A 23,822-nucleotide genomic window follows, 5' to 3' on the forward strand; every position below is an offset into this window, starting at 1 on the left:
AGCAATGTGGAGAACTATTGTACACTCAGCTACTGCCGAACTGGAGAGGCCTCTGCTCACTTGTGTTTTTGCACACCCATGTCTTGGTAATTCCAGGAGTCAATATTACAAAGCTACATGTACACCCCATGAGCCGTCCAACTACTTTGTTACATCATCACCGAAGAAGAAGAGGGACAGAATATTTTGGCCCTACCACTTGGAATTATGTTCCCCAAGTAACATAACATGTGTATTTATAAATCGCACATTCAACCATGGGCAGCTTGGCGTTGAATAACAAATGTTTATTGTTACACAACTCAATGGTACTCATTTTATCGACCTCAGAAGGATGAAAAGCTGAGTGGACCTGCTGGGATTTGAACCTGTGACCATGAGGTCAAACACAGGTCCCTACGGTGGACACATTAGTCTACTATGCCGCCAGACCCATACAGGTTGTTTAATGATGCTCTGTTATTCTTTGGAAGCATTCTGCCATTCGTTCAGGCAAAGGCAATTGCTCAATGACTACAAATAGCTAGATGGGAACTTCTAAAAACAATTAATACCACGAAAGATGGATTTAATGCCATAGAGAATTATGTTTATTCAGCATCGTTATGTACTTGACCTTATGACGGCCATGGAAGGAGGGATTTGTGCCAAGATACGAACTGCTTTGAGAATGATGCAGACAATGAAACTTTGTCAGAGGCTGTACAAAGTTTGCATAATCTACAGAAGAAAATGGTAGATGGAGGAGGTGCCCCAGATAATTGGCTTAACGGGTAATTTGCTTTAGTACCATCCTGGATTCCGGGACTATTAAACGCTTTATTGCCAGCCCTTGTTACACTGTTGTTAATATGTTGTGATATACAATTAATTATAGCATATTGTAGAAGGATCATTCCAAAGGCGGGAGGGATGTTTACATTTAGGGCCCCTACACTAGTAGTAGATTGTCAGGGCAATACATATCATCTAGTGCCAAGTACAAACACAGGATTAGAGCCAGCAGTTTAAATATAAACAAGAGGGGGGAAAGTTAGAGCGGAAACTAAATGTAACTAAGTTGCCCTACCGCAAACATCAATAGAGAGTTTCACAGAGTTATACATGGTGAAAGAGCAGTACAGGCCTGAGTTCCACAATGATGCAAGAAAGTGAAGTGTTCACTAGGAAATAGAGTGCATGATCAGCAAAGTCTTAGTTAAAGGAAAACTCAGGTTTGCAAGCCTAAAGGAATTTATGGTCACAGCACAACAAGCGCGCATTTTGTGTTCTTGGTAAATTGAAAACGTGACTGAAGGATATGAACAGGAGATAGAGTTAGCCAAGAGTACACAGAATCTGATAAGAAGTCTTGGGAGCAGAACAATAAAACACACATGCATACGAAAGAAGCAAATAAATGGTTTGTTATCCATTGTTAGAATTACGATAAAGAATGTGTAGAGAAAAGGTCAGGAGTTTGAAAACATAGGTGATTTGATATTTTTATAACAAATATGTAATTATTGAGTAACTTTTTCGTTACCTTTTGCGAAATCACATTGTTCGTGTGACTATTTAAGAGGCTGCCTGCGAGCAGCCATTTGAGACCAGCTGTTTACGTATGAAGGGATAGCTATTCTCCCTGCCAAGACAGCAAACCTGCTGTTGCCTTGTCAAGAGGATTCCTGTTTTTTATTATTACAGTTTCACCGCAACAATTTGTAACATTATCTCAATTTATTTTAATAGTTTATTGTTTTGTGTTTCTGTTTCCACATGGGAAAATATTGGATTTCACTTCTGTTCTTATTCTTTTACTGGCATGGACATAAAAATACAGACTTGGCAGGTAAAATACACTGCACCCAGTTCTTATTCATGCCTCTCAAGTCAAATGATTTAGGAGTTGGCCACCCTCTTTTACAAGACCTTCACCCTCAAAATAAATTAAGTGCACCCCACTGACTGGAATTGGGTCACCTGTTAATAATAGTTATCCATTGATTTCAAAGGGATCACCATACAAAAGTCCTTGATGTCATCATTCTTGGAGATTCAAAAGGTCGAGACTTGTGCACACATGCCTGCCAAATGTACCCATCTCAAGTGTATTAACTTCAGCACCAACCTGAAGCATAGCTGCCACGTTTCCCAGGTCCATGCGTAATGTGCTTGTCAAGTCCAAGTTTTTTTCTTTGAATTCTGGAACTTGTAGTCTTGTTTATTCCATTATAAAGCAGGATTCTAAGTCCCATAATTCAAAGGAAAAAACCTGGACTGCATTAGCACATCACGCCTGGACCAAGGAAACTAAGCAGCTATGCTTCGGATTTTTGTAATTAACACTTAATTGGACTCTGAAACCGGTAATTTCGCTTTAAACACAAGTATGAGGTTGTAATGCCATGACGCAACTGATGATAGCCAAAATATAAAGATGGGGATTAAAGTAAGTAAACTATCGCTTTAATTAAATACTTCGCACAGGGATATAATCAAATGTACTATGGTGAAACGCTTCCGTGTGGTAATGGAAGACACTTTCTTGAATTTTGAAGATACTATTTCTATTTTTACAAAATGTTTGACCCATGGCTCCGCTCTCCCTGTTAATCTGCTTGCTCGCCCATCTCTAGTTTAAAATGCCACACGTGTGCCACAACGCTCCTCGGCAGCGCTAAATCTGCAAAAGTCGCACTTTCAACCAGAGCTCCTCCTAATGTTCATCTGACAGAGACAGACGTAGAACCTTCCTCCTATTCGCCAACCGTGGGGGCGGGGCTACTCGGTGTTTTGTGTGTCAAGCCCCGCCCCTTCCTCAGGTCATCCAAGCTGTCTATTGGCAACATGGCTGCCTCCTGGGGAAGGTTACTGCGAGCTGGGGTGAGACTGCAACTTTGGGGCCATAGCGAAATATTGCATGAGACAGCAGCAGAGTTGGTGATGTTGTGGAGTGACGGTAGCGAGCGAGACTAGTGCAAGAATAGGGGTGACAATAGAGACTGGGACAGAGAAGACGTGAGACTGCTGCCCGAGCATTGCATGGGGGTAACGTTGGGTCTGGAACCCTGTTAGGAGGGTGAAGCTTCAGCCTTTGTGAGGGAGGAGAGATAGTGGGACACAAGCCCTGGAATGTGGTTGAAGAGGGACTCTTTAATTTTCCTCTTGCAGCTGTCGAAGTGATATTTTTTTTTCTTTTTTCGGAGTTTCATATAGAGCGAACTTGACCCGAAGGTAGAGCGCTTTACATGAGCACCAGTTGCATAACAGACGGACATATTCATTTTAGTTGCGCATGGGGAGATTAAGTGACTTGCCCAGAATCACAGGGTGTTGAGCGTCCCTGCCGAGACTCGAACCCGGTTCCGCAGCTTTGTGGTCGACCGCCCTAGCAATAAGGACCACATCCTCACCTATGGGGGAGGGGGGGGGGGGGGGGGGGGATTAGTCGGCGTGGGCGAAACTCGAAAATGAGGATGAAATAGCTTTCGGGTCGTTCATCCAGGGACTATCTCATCCACCTCAGTGTTGGCCACAAATACTGTGGTTTTTTTTAGCTCATGCTTGCATTGTAAAGAAAAGAAACTGCAAGTCTCGAACGCCACGTGCTGTTGGCCAAAAACTCCAGGATTGGGTGGGACTAAGTGTTATACAAACTTGGGACACTTGAGCAGCCATCCAGATAGCGTGGTTGTGTTCGAGGCAGAGAGAAAGCTCTTTCAATATCGGTTAATATGTTGCAAGTCTTTTCGAAGAGAGTGTGTTAGTTAGCCTGAGCGGAAGAGAAGAGGGAATGGCTTGGATAAAGATAGAATCCAAAGAGGTTCCAGAGAGTGAGCAACTTCAAGAAATATAACCCAAGGATAAAGGGAGTCAGCTGCCCAATTAATTGTAGATACATTTAAGTATAGAGTTAGTGAGACGACACGCAGGAAAGAGGGGGGCAGCTTCAGAGCAGGCGCCGGGGAATCTAGCTGCCAGGGTACAGTAGAGATGCAAAGCAGTCCTTTAGGGAGTTGTAGCATTTATATAGCGCTTCACTGAGCAAGACAGCGCATTATCGGGTGCATACAGGCGCGCAACGCCCACTGGGCATAAAGTGCTTTAATACCCCCCTTCCTCGGTCGTTCTCTATCTCTATTGCCCTCGCAGCTGCAGCCTCAGGATACGGGATTCTTTCTGCAGACGGTTTTGCTGGGCTATTGTACTTAGCAGGCAGTCCAAACACCTTTAAAAGTGGAGGAGGCTTTTTTTTCTTTAAAAAAAAAAAATAATTTCATCCTTTTGCTGTCTGCGGTCGACCTCTCTCTCTTCAGCCCATTTGCAAGGTTTCAAATACTTGGTGGGAACAGTTGAAAGACCCCATTAGCATATCTCTCTACTCTCCCCATTGACAAATACAATGTAGCGGCTACTTGTCACATCTTAACTTCCAAAAAGGGGAAATAACACGCATACCTTTATTTTTAAATGTAGTTGAGCAAGATAGTTATATTGTCATTTTTATAGTGCTTTCCCTACATAGGCTTGTGAGACCCAAGACGCTATTGCATCTGGAAAAATAAAATTAAGAGGTCATGAAGATGTCAAACAAAGCCTTAACACAAGGAAAGACAAGGAGATATCCATTTCCTGGCAGATTTTTTCAAAGTGACACCAGAAAACCTGGAAAAATTGCAGCTTCATCTGTTAAATTGTGTTATCTAAGGCAAATATTTTATTTCACAAAAGCTCTTTTTTTACCTCATATCAAGTATTTCTCGATGCTGTGGGATCATGTGACCTATTAATGTCGAAGCTTCACACTTTAAAGAAAGACATTATTTTAAAACAACTTTATCATATTTTATGTCATACTTTGTGTGATTTATATAGCAACCATTTTTAGGGTTCGTGCATGGGCTCTAAGATCTGAGCAAGGCCATTTGCTCGGTTCTGCTCTTCCTGTAAATTTATTGGCCACCTCTAGCGTCAACACATGGCAGGAGAGCATCTCTGAACATCATGTACATCTGTGGCGGCCAGTGAGGAAACAGATTTGCTTAATTGATCGCTTTTGTGCTCTGACACCCCCACTCCCTCGCAAGATCCTCCACTCCCTCGCGAGATAGCACGGATGCCAGACCTTCCGGTGTAGAACAATTTCAGATGATGCTGTTGCAGTACGGAGGAAGCCTGCTGAGAAACTTTGCAGTGGCACTTGGCAAGCAACTATTTACCGGGGACCCAGGAGTCACTGACCCGATGTGGTGGTAAGCGGCAACCATTTCACTGCTTAGTAGCGCCCAGCTTGAAGTCATCAGTAGCAGCTGAGCTTTCGGAAATTGCAGCATGGTCAAAGCGGGGTGGGAGCCACCAGGCTCCGCTCTGAGGTAAGGTGAGACATTCTGTATTGAGGATTTGACTCGGCGAGTCTTCTTTCTAGCCAAGGGTCCCTGTTTAGGGCCCTACCCCTTCCTTTCTCCGCTACGCTCTGTGCCCTAGAAGAAATAATTTGAGTTGCATGTGGATAAAAAAAAATAGGCCTGCAACAGGAGTATGCAGCAGATGCATCTGAGGGGAGTTACAGGTACCACGCTGCTCAATCTAAAAGCTAGAAGGCGCGCTGCGCAATCGCGCATTATTGCAACCCGAAGAGAAAAAGGCAACCTGTCCCCGGTGTTCCTGGCTACTTTTGAAGACTAGTATATCATCTATAACTGTGTCTTCTAATACAAGTATTCCAGCTGACAACACTGAGGTGGTTAATCTCCCTCAGTTCGTTACTAGAGAGGGGGTGACGCAGATGGCCAGCATGATCCTACAAAATATTGTCACGAAGGAGCAGGAAATTCGAAAAATGCAGATAAAGGTTCTCAATACTACCTTTTTGTTTTCTAAAATTTGAAAGACTGGAACAGAGATCGTGACTGCAGGGCCAGAGGGGTTGATGCTAGAGAGATCAATGCCAGGCCCAGTTTCATTTGAGTCGGTACCGTACGACACGCACCCTCTGTTATGTAGAGTGCAAGATGCATCAAGTTCTTTGTTAAAACCCACACCAAAGGTAGTATGTGACCAGTCAGGATGAGGGGTCTACAAAACTACTTCTCCAATTCTATTTTCTCACAAACTACTAGACAGATTTACACCAAACTAAGCAAAGGTACTTCCCGGAGTAAACATTCCAAGTTTTGTGTAATTCTGTTCAGCTGTCTTATTTTTATTTTTATCTCAGTCAACCGCTTCCTGTAAGAATTTAAATGAGAAACATCACTATTTTTTGGACCCCCTTCCCATTTGTTTTGCCTTCAGTTGGTGGTCCAGCATTAATGCCATTTCGACGTGCCATGCCAAACCCCAGTGGATGGAGGTTTTTCTTTTTAAAATGTAAAACTCATGAGAGATGGAGCAGATTTCATATTACAAATGCTTTACACCTGGAAACAACTTTCTTATGATCACGCGCCTTCTTTACTGCGATTTTACCTTACAGCACAAAATAACCCCATGCATCCTTGTTTTGGTTAAATTATTTTAACACAAATATGTGAAAAATATGTACTAGTTTCACAAACTTGTTCTAGAGAAAATTACACACACCTTGACATAGACAAATGGGTAATTTTGTATGATTTGTAATCCTTTGGTTCAATACCTATCTAGGATGGAGTACTTAGGCTTTATGCCCGCCATCACAGAGCACTGCGTTTATTTGTTTGAAGAAAGGACATTGGCTGTTACTGCATTGAACATTGTGTGTTGGAGAGGAACATACTGTTACTTCATGTATGATGTGAATGGACCATACTGTGAATGTGCATGGGGGTTGCAGAAAATGGAGGTAGCTATGTTAATCTAGATCTCTATTAAATCAGGCTCTGCATTGCAATTTGTGTGAACACATTACTTCACAAAGAGTGTGACGGGGAATTCAGTGCATCAGTTGATGTAATTGTCATATTCAAACTCTGAAATGTTGATTTTCAGAGAAAGGTGGCATATGTTCTAGGTCTCTCACAAGAGAACAAGTCAGTGGAGGTGGTTGATTTTCTTACACCTCTTAATTATGGCAATAATTGGCATTGATTGTTTTCACTGGTTTTACGGTGCCCATCAGCACCCACTGAATACATTTCAGAAGAAAGTTGCGCACAAGTGCAGTCTTGCAGTTCATATCTCGTGCTGACAATATGTCTGGGCTATGCACTAGTATAGGTTGGCAGCAGAATACTGGAGACCCTGGATTCTGAGGAAAAGTTACCAAACCATAAATGTCTGTAGTTGACAAACTCTGAGAAGTTGATTGGAAAGTAACAGATGTCCCCCTAGCCCTGATTTATTGCCTTGAAGACTGTGCAGAAATAGAAATTTTGAGAATTGATAAAATGATTACATTACCCTATAGTCCCCCCCCCCCCCAACACTGGAGTATAGCTGTAGTAAAGGCCAACGTAAATCTTTGTTCCCCTGTTTCTCCTTTGTTGTGTTATGTGGATTTGTAGCGCACATTATCAACCGGGTAAGAGTCTAGCCCCACCTAGGGCTGACGGGGCTCTTTGAAGAGCCAGGTCTTCACCTTCTTGAGGAATTCAAGAAAAGGAACAGGCTCTAGGAGAATGACCAGCCTCCGGAACTGTGTTAGTGTGTGTGTGTGTTAGTTTGTGTGTGTTAGTCCAGCTGAGCAGGAGTGTCTGGAGGGTTTGTGGAAGGACAGGAGTCTGTTTAGGTAGGTGGGGACTATGTTGTTGTGTAGTGCTATTAAATAGTGAGCAAGGACTTTCTGTATTGGAAGCCAGTGTATCTCCATTAAGTGTGGTGTGGGTACTGCGTGGGAGGTTTAGGGTAAGTCTAGCTGCCCAGTTCTGAATATTTTGAAGTCCTCCGGTGAGTTGCTTGCTGATTCCTGCATAGAGGGTGTTCTTGTTGTCCAGTTTGATGACTATGGCGTGTCTGACGGTCTTCAGGTTGTTGCTTAGGAGCCATTTGAAGATTTTCCTCAGTATGTTGAGGGCATGGAAGTAGGATGCAGTGATGGCATGACTTGCGCAGTCATGTCCTGTTTGATTTCAGTGATGATCCTGAGGTCTCTGGCATGGGCGTGGGTCTAAGGTTGCCAGGTTACCAGTTGGAGTCCCATAGTAAGGTTGTTGCAAATCACTATTTCTGTCTTGTTGGTGTTTAGCTTGAGATAGTTGACCTCATCCAGCTGGCAACTTCGATCATGCAGGCTGTTAATTTTTTCAGTGCATTGTGGGTCTTGTCCAAGAGGGAGGTTTTAACTTGTGTGGCATCAGCGTAGGAGAGTATGTTGATGTTGTGGACGGCTATGGCTAGAGGGAGCATATACTCATTGAAGAGGGTAGGGCTGATGGACGAGCCTTGTGGCACTCCACAGACAAGTTTGAGAGTTTCCGATGAGTATGAAGTCAGGTTGACGGCTTATGTTCTGCCTGTCGGGAAGGTGCATATTTAGTGGAGAGCGGGTCCTTGGATGCCAATAACTTGCAGGCATAAGAAAAAGGTTGGAATGTCAAATACTGCAGAGAGGTCCAGAAGAATGAGGTCTGCCATGTCTCCTCTGTCCAGGACCATACATATGTCATCTGTGGCAGTGATGAGTGTTCTTTCTATGCTGTGGTCCTTTGTGGTGATAAATGGCATGCATAGGTTTTCATTGGGTTCAGTGGTTTCCTACAGGTGCTAAATACTGGGCTGGTGGCAATTTTGAAATAAATCAAGAAGTAATAGTGTTTTGTGGCTCTTCTCTTTTGGCGAAGAAGCCTTGTCCCATGAGGGATAGCTCAGGTGTTTGGGGCAGAACCTCTGGTTATACTGAAAGACAGCTTGGCTATTTAAATGCTCTATATATCATTTGTGTGTAATATGAAGGACACCTCTGCTTCCTGAAGCAGGAACCATTCCGATCAGTATCTCATAGTGCAAACAAATGTAAAAATTGCTGTAAGCCTATCTATGGAGAGGCCGTACAGCAAAACTGCTCGACTTCCATATTATTGGTATTGTATCACTGTGTCATTCCTTTCTAACTAGTGTAGTTTGGCAGCAAAATACTTGTGAACCCTAACTCTATTGTCAAATAAAGCCAGGTCTGTAAAATGCAGATAGCTCGGAGTATAATAGATTACCAATGCAATACACAAGGAAAACACACTTTGTGCTTAACACGTTTCAATTTATACATCAACCTTTTTCTTGTAATTATTAAAAGGTATTTAAGAACCACCTTTACAGAGACCGAGTCATTCTCCCAGACGGCGTTTTGAAGAAATTAGTAGCAAATTGCGCATTTTATCAAGCACATTGCCCATTCAAAATTTACCAGAAATATATTTTAGTGGTTTTGATACTGTTTGTGCTGTGGGTCTTAAAAGAGAATTGAAGCTGGTTGTTATAATAATATTACGAGACATTATTTCTGTTTTTTTCAGAGACATATAGCCACAGAACAAAGCACCAGCCTTTTGGCTCACTGCATCGATGAAGCTTGGTCATGCATTTCATATGAGAACTGCTCAATGTGGCGTACTAATAAAAATTATGATATGCTTAATTAAGATAGTGCAGATTCAAGCACTGCAAATAACATGTTATAATATTACCAACTGAGTGGTATTCAGTCTATTTCAAGAGGAATGAACGATGAATCTGGAATAAATCTGTCTTGCTAGTCATACACCCCAACCAGGTGTGTTAACCCACTAAGCTCAATTTTTTGAGACCTGTACATGAGTGCAACCTCCAACAAGCAAATATTGCAACATCCTGATGAGCGGACTGTAAACATACCTTTGGCCAACAATCTGGCAAGAGCGCCTTTCTATACATGCAATCATAAATACTTCATGAGCACGTTATACTGCCAGGAAGGTATTGCCAGAAAATTGGTAAAAACGGCCAACATTTTAAAATAAATTTAGAAAAACTTGTTTAATGTACTTTCTACGGAAATCTGTTCAACCTGCTTGTTACTTCATTTCTCTCAACCGCTCCTTTAATGTTCTGTGTAAGTAGTCTATAAACGTCAAATCGGCATAATCATGTTTGTTCCAATAGTATTGGGTTTCTCCAATATGTTTTAATTGTATAGTTTCACTATTTTGTTGTATTGGCTCTTAGAATAAGGCTGCTCCCAATTGTTTGAAGTATTGGCTCTGCCTCCATTGCTTGTTGTCACTTGTCACCCCCGCCCCGCCCCTCAGCTCTGGTCTAGTTGCGCCCCTGCGTAAATGGCACACTACGCTTCAGTGTAGTGTATGGCGTGCGTGGTAGGCAGAGTGTTGTATTTGCTGTGATGCTGGTAAGTGTGTTGGTGTATTGCATGAGTGATCAGAGAAGTGGTCTTATCTTGTGATACATTGTCTAGAGCTGTGATTTAGGAGAAGGTCTGAGTGACAGGTGCACAAAATGTAATTGTAATTAGCTGGTGGTAATAATTTGTTCCTTGTTATGTTTCTTATTTACCCTTTTTTCGGTGCTTGTCTTTTAACCTAGTCATTAATCAAACCTTGCAGGTTCTTAAAGCCCGGTCTGTGTCCTTTGCCGCTCCTTCCCCTGTAGCCTTGCAGGCCTGCGCTCGAACCCATCTTCCTACAGCCTGCGCCCTCCAGAAGCCAGCCTTCAGCACTAGTGAGTACAGCAGCACTGCAAGGGCGCCAGGGGCCACGGTGCAGGTTAAAGTGATGTGCCCCCTTTCCATTGGTTATGCAGTAAAATACAGCTATACTTGGGGATTAGTGGGCCCCTGCAAGCAGTGGCTCCCTATGTTACTGCATCTGCTGCACTTTTGTTAGCTATGCCCGGGTAAGAGCAACTGGTGTGAACCCAGCTTGGAGCTCACAGAGGGTCATGGGGGGCATATCACTTCACTTGCATTTATCATGTTGAACATAATTTTGGGAAATGTATACCTTTGTCTGATTTATCATTTTTTCACTGCATAAACAACTCTCTCAGTGGTGTTTAGTTATTTTCATACCGGCCGTGCCTAGACCCTGTAAGGGTTTAGCTTGCAGTTTTAGTAATACGCTCTCGAACATGGAGGTGCTGTCATCGGGGTCATCCTCCCTTTTTTCCAAATACGTAAGATTTGATAGATTGTGTGCCACTGACTTATCTTTGAAGCTAAGTAAACCTGCTTCGGTTTTCAATGGGAACCACGTGGGTCTGGATGGAAATACATTGCAATAAGTGGCATATTTTGTGGTGATGAGAACAGTCTGTGCTCATTAGATTCTATAAATGGCTCACTCTGTGATAAATATCAGTGTGAGCCACATCCCAGGTATGGCAGCAGCACACATTTGGAGGCCACCAGCTGCCCCTCCAGTAGGATGACCCTCTCACTCCAGCTCCATAGGGGGCACTGTCTCCAGCAATTAAAGTTTCACCTACAAATCACTGTTTTCAGGGCTGTCAGTCCAGTTCAATGGAAGTAAAACAAGACATACGACAGATAGCAGTCGTTTATAATAAAGAAAAGTACAGTAATAGAAACAGTGACCTTGATGGAGGTGGTCACCCTAGTTCCATATGAAACCAGCTCTAGCTTTGCTTCTCCCAATGTCGCACGGATAGACAGACACTGCAGGCATCAAACCACCTCTACTCTGGAGGTAAAATATTTAATGATTTGCCTATAATTAAATTCCATGTTAGCACTCTAGTAAAATTTAACACAAATTGGTAACTTAATCGTTTTACCCTTAACAGCTTCACTTTTGTCAAATGCCTTTGCTGATCTCAAATTGAGGCCCTCCTGTGTAAACCAGATTTACAACAGCCTCTAATTTCATTAAGTTAATTCTCACTATACTATTGTTCATTTTTTGCTGACACCGTTAACGTGTTCTTTTGAGCTGGCCACCCATAAGCCGTGACGGATCACTGACCGAATATCCGAACCAAAAATAGTGCGTGGGCAGAATATCTTATCAAAAATATCTAGGACAAAAGTATCGAGAAGATAAGTGCAAATAGGGAAGTACAGATTTACAATTCTTAACTCTACATCTACGTACCTTGAAGATGTATCTATCATCAAGGTACATATATGTGGAGCTATATATAGTAAAATTTTATTTACCTATACAAACTTACCTTCGCGATATTTTTGTCCTCTACATTCTTAACACCATATTTTGTCCCACTATATTTTTGGTTCCGCTATTCTGCTACACCCGTGAGCAAAATCCAATCACCCAAATAAATGATTTGTGGGGTTATACCGGATCTATAGGAACCCCCGTTCCACTCAGGATACATATTTTTGTAGTACTCTTGGGGGGGAAATACTGGTAAGCTCTTGATCATCATGATTTGTTAATTCTTGTGGAATTTTTACCGCGTTCCTAGGAGAGGGACTTCTGGGTTTCACATGGTTCTTTGCTGCAGTATTTTTGAGAAACAAAAAGCCAGAGATGTCTGGATCCATTTGTCAGTGTATTGAGACTGACGAATGTGGGGTGTCTTCCATTATAACCCCAATACACATTCAGCACGAAAAAAGGCAGACGTTGCTCTGATTAGCCACGGAGCAATACTGATGTAAAGAACATGGTAGAGATGGAGCAGCAGTAGGACACAGTCTGTTGGGTTACACCTGAAGGCCGTGCAGTGTCTGTTCATCATATAAAATGTGAAGACCAGCCCAAGTTCACGATGTATGTCTGACCATCCGTTGACTGTTTCTCTAATGTGGATTTTTGCCTGGCAGGTTGCTCGCGGTTCATGCCAGCAGTCACCCAGCATGCACCTTTCTTCAAAGGTACAGCTGTGGTGAACGGCGAGTTCAAGGACCTGAATCTAGACGACTTCAAAGGAAAGTATCTGGTGCTCTTTTTCTACCCCCTCGACTTGTGAGTATGACTGCCTGGCAGCAGGCTTTTTAATTTTGTTCCCAAACATTGTGGTTCCTTCAGGTGGCCCTCTTTTCTGCAAATTCAGATGAGGCAACATGATGTGTAGCTTGTTATTGAGAGCCATTTGTCTTTTTTGATGTATTTGCTTTGTAGACAGGATGGTAGTTTAATTTCTGATTGATGGCTTTTTTTGTTTAGAAAGTGTTTGCTGTTTTTATGATGTAGCCTGTCCTGAAAATATTGTTATTCACTAATTGACCTCAGTCTTGAATTTGATATACTTTGCTATCATGAAAACATGCAGTTGCTTTTTCGGATGTTTTTTTGTTTAAAACGTAAAGACATGGTCACACGTAGACTTTTGGAAATATGCCATTAAAGTACTGTATCTTAGTCAAACATACCTAGTATGCTAATGTTTGGTGCCTATCCCTTTTTAGTTCACCACTTTACTTTCACACACAATGTGTCTGGCAAACAACTTTAGTGCGATCCTTGTTACAGGCCAAGAGCTGTCACAAAACGGACAGCTGTAGCGCAATAATTTTTTATGTGAGGATCCCAGATCTCCGCATGAACAACAGCGATGCGAGCTTCTCAAAACTCAACCAGCGCAGAAGTAATGCAAGTTACATTCTCACACACAGCACAGGCAGCAGCCTTGCAACATCCCTCACAAACGCTTAGTACAGGTTCAGCAGCAGCACAGACAACAGCCTAAGCTTCTGTCACGCACAGATCACTAATACAGCATAGTCACAAAAGAGCGATTTCCCTCACACTGCAGATACTCAGCACAAGCTTCCTTCATATACATGAAACAATGAGGTTGATCAACAGTGAAAGCTTCATCCCAATGTAAAGGGAGGTGTTTTCTCTCTATAGTGCCCGAAGTCCATTTTAGGTACTTGAAGTTAATGTTGCTTGATGTCAGCAGGGCCACTATATTCTATTCCTGACCTTTCCTATTACGAATCCTTTTTTTCAGAAATGTTAGTCTAATTGAAGTGAACCAGTACTAAGAGTCTTGAAACATATATGGTTGTTAAATGACAATCCAGGAATTGGAGGGTGGTGTCGCTGGTGATGGAGCCTCCGGTAATCCTGTTGTTGGTGCCCCTTGTCCTTCCCTGACTCTAAATTACCCAAATTGTGATCTGGTCAAGCTACTAGTATAGTTTCTGAAACAAAAGAAAATCTTATTTAAAAAAAAAAAAACTCTGAGCACCGGTTTTGTGTATCTGCACATATTGTGGGCTAGGAGACTGATCATACAACAGTAGGTAGAAAAAAAGCTTGGCGCCTCCTTCTCCTCTTCCCATGTGCAACTGAGAGGCAGAGTTGGAGAAATCCAGGCATGACTCGGGCCTTTATTTCTGTCTCAATATCTCTGTGTTTATCATTCTGAGCTTTCATGTTCATGAAAAATTACTTTGAAAAATACATCTGTTTATTTGAGAGATGCTTAAAAAGGAAGTAATTGCATTTTAATACATTAACGGCCCTAGCAATAACTAGCCTTTTCTTTCCCATCCTAGTGTGAGATTCTTCGTTCTTCATCAGTTATAAAAGTAAAACAAACCTCGGAATATTTTTATGGCAGATACTAGTTTTGGTATCCTTATAATAATCGTTACTAATTACACAAACGATGGAAACAGATTTTTTTATTTTTTTTACTCCTTTTCCAGGAATATTGCATTGTCCATCTACTTGAATGCTGTTGGGAGTGTTTAGGGAATGTAACCTTTTCAAAATGGCATCTTAATTCAAGAAGTAAACAAGACAGTCTCTTAGCGGCAACTTCAGTCTTTGCATACATGTGCTTGTGGAGGCAAAATGTAAAGAATACTTTTTCTGCAGGCACCACTTCTGTAATATCAGTGGTGTAGTGTATCCCAAGTGCTATTAGCCGTAGTGATGCCCCAGGCATCTCCCCACTTAACTCACTAAAAAGCTGTGCAAGTAAAGATGCGAAGGGCTGGTGGGTTCACCTATCTGGTGTGGGAGGTTCTAATACCCTCCTGTTAAACCTGTTGAGCAGTAGGGAGTGTGGGATCATCCAAACTTTGATTGCACTTGTGCCTGTAGAACAGCTTCTCCCTTGACCTTTTAATAGGACAGGAGGACAAGTGTGCATTAAGTGGAATTTTAGACAGTCTAATAATAGGGAGACCTCCCAGGAGAGGATAGAGCTAGAAAGGCTTGCTACTCTGGTTAGCTCATAGAAGAGGACACTTTGGTCTGCTATGAAAGGCAGTACTCCTGTTTGCAGGAGAAAACACCCTCACGTACCCAGCTCCAGAGCATCATCGCAGGCCGTGATTAAAGACCTCTGTGTCCTTGGTAAGAGCTGAACTACAAGGGGTCGGATTGAGACGAAGCATCCAGATATTATTTTATCTGGATTACGACCATTTTCTCAAATACGTAGAGCATGATGGTTAGGTTGCTCGTACTCTGATCGTTAAAGGTATTTTCGGAAAGTCTGACAATAACCTCTTTAAAATATGACATCCTTTCTCTTTGTCAAGGCGATGGAATCTTGATGTTGGTGTGGCATAGAGATTCAAGCTTTCTGCTTTTTGTGGCTGTAAATTAGTCTTCGGTTGTCTTCTAATCTGCTTGCTCGGTTTGGAAAACATTAAATGGCTTTAGTAAACAAAGCAGACAGCTGTTCATTTGCCATTTGTATTCATAAAAGGATCTCGATGCAGCATAAGCGGATGGTTTGGTGATCAAGCTGAATAGTTTGTCGGTGATATTCAGATTTAGCAGTTTTTCCAGAACACTCCTGTTGCTATTAAGATGGCCTTGGGATAAGCTGCAGAACACTGTTTGGAGTTCATGTCGCATCTCTTGATTTATCGTTTTCTCTTTGCTCTTTCATTGTTAGTTTTAGCAAGATGGTCATTGAATCAGTTGATTCCATAGGGTGCCTTGTGGTTTATCACTTGCTTTGAATCTTTACTTGAATTGCCCCCTGCAGAAAAGCCACGTTGAAGTTAGGGTGTTTTAGAGATGGGGGTGGCAGATGTTGCAGATATGGTAGTGAAGTAATGTGTTAGAGTTGGAGCCATGTCATTGATGTTTCATCAGATTTGAAGTGATGGTCACCTGCCGTGTTTTGTTGGCTTAATTTGTTTAATATGTTTGAAAGACATGTGGGGTTTCTGGAAATGGGTAAAGGACTGGAGTACATTGACTCGTGTGTAAAGTTGTGCACTAGGATAATAAATATCCAGAGTAGAGATTACGATTACGAAGTAAGGTATCCAAAAAATATTAGTATTTTCTTACTCTGTCTGATCAACTCAGTGTGACAAAACATTGCAATGATGGCATGCTGAGGGTAGGGGAATTTTGGATCCACAGGAAGATGAAATACATGGAGGCAAGGGAATTTTTTGCCAATGTAAATGCCATCTGTTGCCCATCATATGGAGATGTGTCCTATCTTGAAGCTATGTTGGAGTATATTGCCCAGTTCTAGAACCCTAATCAGACCTCCACTAGAGTACTAAACCGCATTCTAGGGGCCATGTTTGGCACATCATCCAATGTCCTTGCTCTACTAAAGCATTGTTTGTTTCTAGAGTTTCACCCCCTCTCTAAAAAGACAACGTATTGGCAGCCTGTCTACAAGTGATTAAATGGAGGATGATTTCACCATGCGTCCTATGAAGGAAGGGATCATTTATTCCAGTGTGAATACAGTGTAAGAAATGAGGGTAGGTGTCCCTGTTTGAGACACAATAAAAACGTACATCTGGTAGAGTAAAATTCACTTTCTAACTAGAGTACACAATAGGAGAGTGCTTGCAACATTAGACTATTTTAAAGGCAGTTCGGTCTTGAAATGGCCTGCAGCAATCAATCAATCAAAGAACTTTATTTCGATCACTGTAGATCATAAAAGTACTCCATTAAACAAGACACTTACAACACAGATACAAACAAGACATATTATAAATAATCATTCACAATCTATTTACAATAGCACAATAGAGCGATCAGAATGCACCATTTGTACCATGAGAGTTCATTACAGTAGCAGCATGGCGGAGCAATAAAAATTACATCATTATTTGTACTTACAAATCTCATCATAGGACACTCTTAAAGCAGCAATAAAATATATAAAAAAGCTTAAAGAATGTAAAAGAACAATGTTCGCTTAAAATAGCACAAGGCACCCGACACGCGTTAGCAGGAACCATACAGCATGGCACCGCCTAGGAAATATCAGGGGAATAGTTGGTATGCCAGATCCACATAGCCAGTAGGATCTTGGTTATACAAAATACGATCATACACATGTATTTGTCTAAAGTATTCTATAGGCCTCCTTGTACTTTCTTACTCCCAGAGTTCTGCATAGTGGGGCTATCCATTTAGATCGAGATTGGTAGTACAAGGGGCAGAAAAATAGATCGTGCTCAAGTGACTCAGGTACCCCTTGGCAATAGGGACAGTTTCCTTCAACCCTGTCTCCTGCTTTGCCCCCTTTTCCTTTTAAATTATTTACAGGTAGGCAGCCATACTTAAACTGCAAGTATAGTTTCCTTGCTAGCGGGGGTTCAATTTCATCTATCCTAGCTCAAAGGACGGTGTCTGTTTAAAATTCATAAAAGCAACCGAAAGTGATCCTTTACAATTCATTATCAAATCGGTCTCAGGAGTTCCCCGGTATACAGCTTTGAGACTGAGTTTGCTAATCTGACTAAGGGTTTCTAGTTGACTCCAATATGCATCTAATCCTAGTTTTTGTAACAGTTTTAGCTGTGCGTAACCAGGGAATCTTGTCCACACAAGTTGGTTTCATTAATTCACGGAGACCCAGCCTGTAAGACGCAAGTGCTGCAGTGGACCATAGCCAGTGCCAAAACAGGAGTATTCTAAGAGCAATTTTATGGGCAATTCTTTTCTGGCCTAGATCTAGATAGAGTGAAATCAACGGGGTGGACATCGGAAGATTTAACAGGGATCTAAATAATTTTTATTCAATTACTGACAGATCGCTACAGTTTGAATAGCCACACAGCTCCGCACCATATAGGGCTGCACCTAGGGCTATGACGTTATAGATCTCTAGCGCCGGTGCCATCTTTCTGGATATGGTTTTCCTATGAATTTTCGCTATATTCTCCGTTTGATGAATCGGGGCTAGCTGCACTCATTCCAGTTGTGGAGCCCAACTCCTGTTCTGAGTGAGTTTGATAATCAAACTCAGTCACTAGTTCTAGGGGGGCGCGACCCACATACAGATGCTTCTTGCATTTGGTCCTAAGGCTTGTTGGAAAAAAAAGCATACATTTTGTTTTGGAGCTGTTTAGCTCCTACCCCTGTTCCAGGCAGAATGCCTGAAAATCATTTAACAGCTGTTGGAGCCCCTGTGGCGACTACAATATGAGTAGTGTTATCCGCAAAAAGGAGAGCAGGGACCCATTGCCCTCTTATTTTCGTAGAGTCACAACCATCCCTGCTCAAAAAGCTAAAGTCCCCATTGATGAACAGGGTGAACAGAGTAGTGAATGACCTGCAGCAGGAAGCAGTGATGATAAAAACGGTATCTGGATCAAAGGATTTGATCAAAAGGAGGCAGGGGCATTGAGAAAATGAGGTAAACCTGAACACCATGCATCCGTACAGAGCAGATACGAACTGTCTGCGATTGATGGAGGTGCTTTTATGTCGGCATATGCTTTGGCATTCAGCCATGGTGTTAGTCAGGGGAGATCCACTTCCTGAAATTCACATTCTATGCATGCATTAGGGATGCACAGAGGTATGTAGCTATACTGACCCAAAGACGAGCAAACTCCTACTGAAATATTGAAAAAGACAAGGTGCTGAATTATTGAAGGAAAGATGACATGTTATCATTGCACAAACAAAGCCTCTATGCTGGGGGTTATGTAAGCTATATGTCATCCACAGAAAATGTATCTTCTGCATCATTCTAGAACGTAGAAAGCTGGCAGGTAGTCCAGGCAGACTTGGGTTCTAAAGTAATCCTGGCTGTCCCAATTGACCACATGGTGTGGTCCACAAGAAATTCCTCTACCTCCTGTGCCTCCGTTTTGATACCTGGATAACCTAATCAGGTGACAGGTAGTCTGAACACCAGTATTATATGCTAAACAAAAGATGAATGTTATATTCACACATTTGTTTCAAACCTTCTCTCATGACCCTGCATGACCACCTATCTAACTTAATATGGCTGATATGTACCCATTACTTAAGCAATATCACCGGGTGGGCACATAAGTGGCCACATTCTGCCCTGGACTGGGGTGTCAGCTAAAGGGTGTATCTGACTGCACACACTTTCACGCACAAGGGCTGATAAGTCACGGGGTAGGAATTCTTTGTGCCCCTAGTATCATTCTCCGTCTTAGCAGCAACACAGGTTAAAAGGAGCTAGTTATGTATTGCTCGGACCTCAGGGTGTGAGCAGATTACCTCCTCCTTTCCATTAATACAGTCTCAGGTAGGGGAGATCTTTTCACATGTTTGCTCTGTCCAGTAGTTGGTAAACCTTTTTGCTTCAGTATTGTCTTCATTTTTGTGAAGTCCAGTTGAGCATAGAGATGTTTTGATTGAATGGCTTGTCTAGCCAATGACCAGGTCCGAGTGTGCCTGTTTCATGTATATATATGTGCGGGGGTAATGAGCTCACTGCTAAAGCTGTGTGAGGGAGTGCAGCATGTTGAGTTTGGTTTTTCCCTAATCCCTTAAAAGAACAGTGCAAAGGAAATGAAAAATTGAGCATTTATTCATCCTTTTCTATAATATCTCCTTAATAGTTTGTGCTTTTTTGTTATAATGTACAAGTTGTAAATGTGTCCGTAAAGGAGAGATTTAGAAACACCTTGTATAGTAAGGGGCTATTTCTGGTGACACTTGCTCCAAATAACAGTTGATTGTGTTAGCTTGTGCCACTGATGCATACGTCTGTTTTCAGCACTTTCGTGTGTCCTACGGAAATTGTGGCCTTCAGTGACAAAGCAAATGAATTTCATGATGTGAACTGTGAAGTTGTGGCTGTGTCGGTGGATTCGCACTTCAGCCATCTCGCCTGGATCAATACGCCAAGGAAGGTAAGGGCAGCTACCTTGTCATTTGGCTTACTATCTCTGTCAACGAGGTTATGCAAGCAGCCATGTTTCTCTCTGACTGTATCCACCACAAACAAAAAAACATAGAAACTGCCCTAGTGCGGACTGTTCCTTACAGTAGGAACAGTCCCAACTGAAACTGCACCGTGGCTGTCTATCCTCATAGGAAGGACAGTGCATTACTCTCTACATATAGTTTGAGTGGGGAGTCCCAAATGGTTTAAAGTGTCCTTGTCTATCTCTCAGAAGGGCATTTCTCTAATGTGCCCCCTACTTCCCTCCCAACATAGTCTTCGGCTGAGTGTCTTCTAGGCCAAGAAAACTACTCTGTTTTCCTTCTCCTCAGCCTCCCCCCAACCACTACCCTACCTTCCTGGCATCCACTTGTCATATTAACCTTCTCCTGTACAGTACTTTGTTAGATAGGGTTGAACTTTACAAAGCCAGTGCATTGCTGTGCATATGAATTTGAAAGCCGCAAGAGCGAGAGCGTCGGCGTCAGCGAGAGCAGTGAGAAACAGCGGAACGACAGTGAGCGCGGCCGGTGGCCGAAGGCGGGGGCCGAAGGATTAAGTACCAGGGCCAATCCCACCGACACCGCCGGACGAACCGACCGGAACGCGGGTGAAGCTAAGGGGGGGCCTGGGTAAAAAATCACCCTCTGCGAGCCCGACCGGCATGCCCGACTGGCGAAGAGCAGCACCGGGCTACTAATCACGGCCCCGCTGCTAGCCGAAATCGCTAGCGGAGCGAAGCAGAGCAGAGGTCCGCCGTCAACGGAGGGGAGGCGCTGCCCCCGGAGGATTACTAGCGGGCAGCAGGCAAATCTTCATCCCTCAACCTGGTGAGATCCTTTAGTCGCCGATGCTGTTGTTGTTGTTGGAAAAAACTGCATGTGGCGAAAGCTATAGGTGTAATAGGAAATCTGCAAGCCTTCCAGGCTTTGACCAGTCCCACTGCACCCCCTAGGCCCGCCCTGCCCCCTACCTCCCTTACTAGTGGGCAATCAGGCCGTGGCTGAGTGGAGGCTCCGGTGCGCGCCCCATTGGAAAACTGGATAACTGAAACTACACACGTACATAGAAGCAGGAGTCAAACCCAGATGACCCGAACACAACAACCTATCAATTAATTTTGTGAGTACAGTTACTTTCGTAATAACAATAACAACAACAAACTGTTTTTTGGGCAGTATCGATCACCTCCCAGTAAAATAAAACGTGTACTTGGTTACTATCCCGAAGCACACGCCCAGGAAAAACATGAGATCCGGCAGGACAAGAAAAGATCTATCTAGCACTAAATTGGCACAAAAAGCAAAGAAACCAACAAAAAGGAAAAAAATGCTAGACAACGGAAATCATGAATATAGTTTTGAGGCTTTTGTTAATGACGAACTGGACGTCCAGAAAGCAAAAAATGCTAAGCTTGAGACCAACAAACACCCTATACCGCATCCAAATCCAAGCGGAAATACAATCTCAGCGGATGATGAGCTAGCCAACTGGAATCCAGACCAACCCGGCCATTTCAAAATCGACACTAAGCGGACTACGCCAGCACCAAACGAAAAGCCAAAATCAAATTCAACAATCAATCAAACAACCACCCATATGGGAGATTCACGCCTAGACCCAGGAAATAAGAGTAACAAACACAGAGGGCTCATCCAAGCAAAAGAACTCGTATTCCTTTCAACCCAAGATCTTTACCAAATTTGCGTTTCTGAAAGACCCAGCATCCATAATATTTTCCAAGTCAAGTAACATTAAGGGCCTGCAAACACCCTTAGACCCAAGTAACTTCAATTTTAATTCTACCCCTGAAGTTGATACGAAACCAAAACTAAAGCAAACAGTGGCACAAATCCATTTGACGGACTTACAAAAAACTAACTTAACATTACAACTAGAACTTGAACAAAATGAATCAGATAACAGGCACCTCCATAATGTACAGTTCACAAAAGAACGCGTTATAAAAAATGTTGACATCTTAAAAAGGACAAAAATCAAATCCGGGACCAGATAATGTAATAGAAGCCTGTGCTCAACTTAAAAACGCGGACACGGGGGCCTTTGCCTCCAAAATTGATAAAAACTATACACAGACACAATCTTGCAGTCCCTTGATGCAATCTAAAGACAAAAAACAAGTCTTGTCCCCAACATCAAAGCAAGTATCCTTAATAACTATTCCCTACGAGAGCCTTAAAAAACCAAAGGATCCTCAATCCTTGGAGACAACACCTAAATGTAACTCGCCATCACAACTGCAAAACGCAGCCACAAGTATCAATCAGGCTAGCGCACAGAATTCAGAGTATCGCCCTGACCAAATACTAGAACAATCTTCTCTGCTACTCGCTTGCGCTACCTCCTCAGATTGCCAATTAACCAATGAACGCAAAGCTCAAATAACAGTCGACTTCCACCCTCAAGGGACTAGCCAACCGCAACTTCCCAATAGTCAATCGCAACATCAGCCAGCTTACGCATGCGAAGTACGACCAAACGCAAACGACCTAATTTTACGGCATAGACAAGCGCAGACCAACAATGACTGGTGTCGAAAGGAATCAACAATCTCAGAGAAAGAGGAATGCGAAAGAGACGTAAAATCCTCACCGAGGTCTAATCTGGCGACTGCCTATAACTCGGACTATGACATGTCCTTCCTAGCCTCCCAAGAATGGGAGGACTTAGTAGCCTCATATAACAATAAGTCTCAAAATAACAAAACCAGCCCAAAGGCAAAAGCCAGCGACAAACGTAAACAGTCCAAAGAAGTTCTCTGGGAAACTATTCTTAGTACCATGCAATACTCAACAGAAGCATTAAAATACCAGTCACACAAAATGGACCTACAATTGTCAGTACTCCAAACCCTGGCAGAATTTACATCTGCTATTGACACAAAGTTGGCCGACCTAAACGGGTTAATTAGAAGAGGACAGGATGCAGTTCTTAATGACAAACTCCTCCAGCAAGATTGTACCTGTGCTCCAATTATAGATAAACTCTCCATGTTACCATCACTACTTAGTGACATATTGTCTATAGCCGCGGTCACACCTCAAACAAGACAAAGTCTGGTTTCACCTACAAAGGAGACAACAAAATCAGCAGCACAACACCCGGAAAACCTACCCCTAATCGAAAGTTTACCTTCGATTAAGATGTACGGAATAGACTAGCACAGGGCGCTGCAATCCCCCAAAGTTTCCCCCTCAGGGAATGCTCCAACAAACCAAGCATCACCTAGCAAGGAAAACACAGGGAAAAACACTGGCCACAGAAATAAAAGGAACGGGAGAAAAAAGAAAAACACGGCCCGCGCCCAACCTTTGCTCACCTGGCTGTCACAAGATCAAGTAGTAACGAAACCAAAAATAACCAACAACCGAAATTCCCCTACGTTGCACCCGGTTGAAAGCCCTACAAGAAACCCCTCTTCAATTGGAACGACGACGTAAATTGACCCACAAACTCGCATTAAAATAAACCAATCACTGGCAAGTCCAATTGACAGCGACAAGATCAATGTTTGTTCCAAACTGGACACATCCTTAATCCTCGTAACCCAGGAGTCCCATGAAAATAAGCAATCTATGCCCACGCAAAAAAAGGCCCTAATATCAAACAAGGTAAATGAGAGCTTACAGCTTCAAGAGTCAACGGTAAGAACACAAAGCCATGAATCATCAAAAATCCAATATTTGTCTACTCCCAGAGGTCTAGAAGATAAAGGTTGGCACTCCCAAATTAAATCACTAAAAGAAAATAAAAAAAGTAGCCCGGATAATCGCGCACAAGATAGCTCTAGTGCACCCCAAGCCAGAAGTGTGGCCTCTCCA

At 42.7% G+C, this 23,822-nt stretch overlaps 1 protein-coding gene across 1 annotated transcript in view; it reads left to right on the forward strand.

Annotated features, from left to right (window-relative positions):
• The first annotated feature begins 2,713 nt into the window (after positions 1 to 2,713).
• The window catches only part of PRDX3 (peroxiredoxin 3), a 61,882-nt gene continuing 40,773 nt past the window's right edge, over positions 2,714 to 23,822 (forward strand). Inside the window, exons 1-4 of the mRNA XM_085602922.1 lie at positions 2,714 to 2,865; positions 10,497 to 10,611; positions 12,698 to 12,839; positions 19,813 to 19,948. Of these exons, the coding sequence (XP_085459048.1) occupies positions 2,830 to 2,865; positions 10,497 to 10,611; positions 12,698 to 12,839; positions 19,813 to 19,948 (429 nt within the window). The 5' untranslated portion in view covers positions 2,714 to 2,829. The remainder of the gene's footprint in view (positions 2,866 to 10,496; positions 10,612 to 12,697; positions 12,840 to 19,812; positions 19,949 to 23,822) is intronic.

The sequence above is a fragment of the Triturus cristatus genome, chromosome 1_2 (genome assembly GCF_964204655.1).
Source record: "Triturus cristatus chromosome 1_2, aTriCri1.1, whole genome shotgun sequence".
Taxonomy (NCBI): domain Eukaryota; kingdom Metazoa; phylum Chordata; class Amphibia; order Caudata; family Salamandridae; genus Triturus; species Triturus cristatus.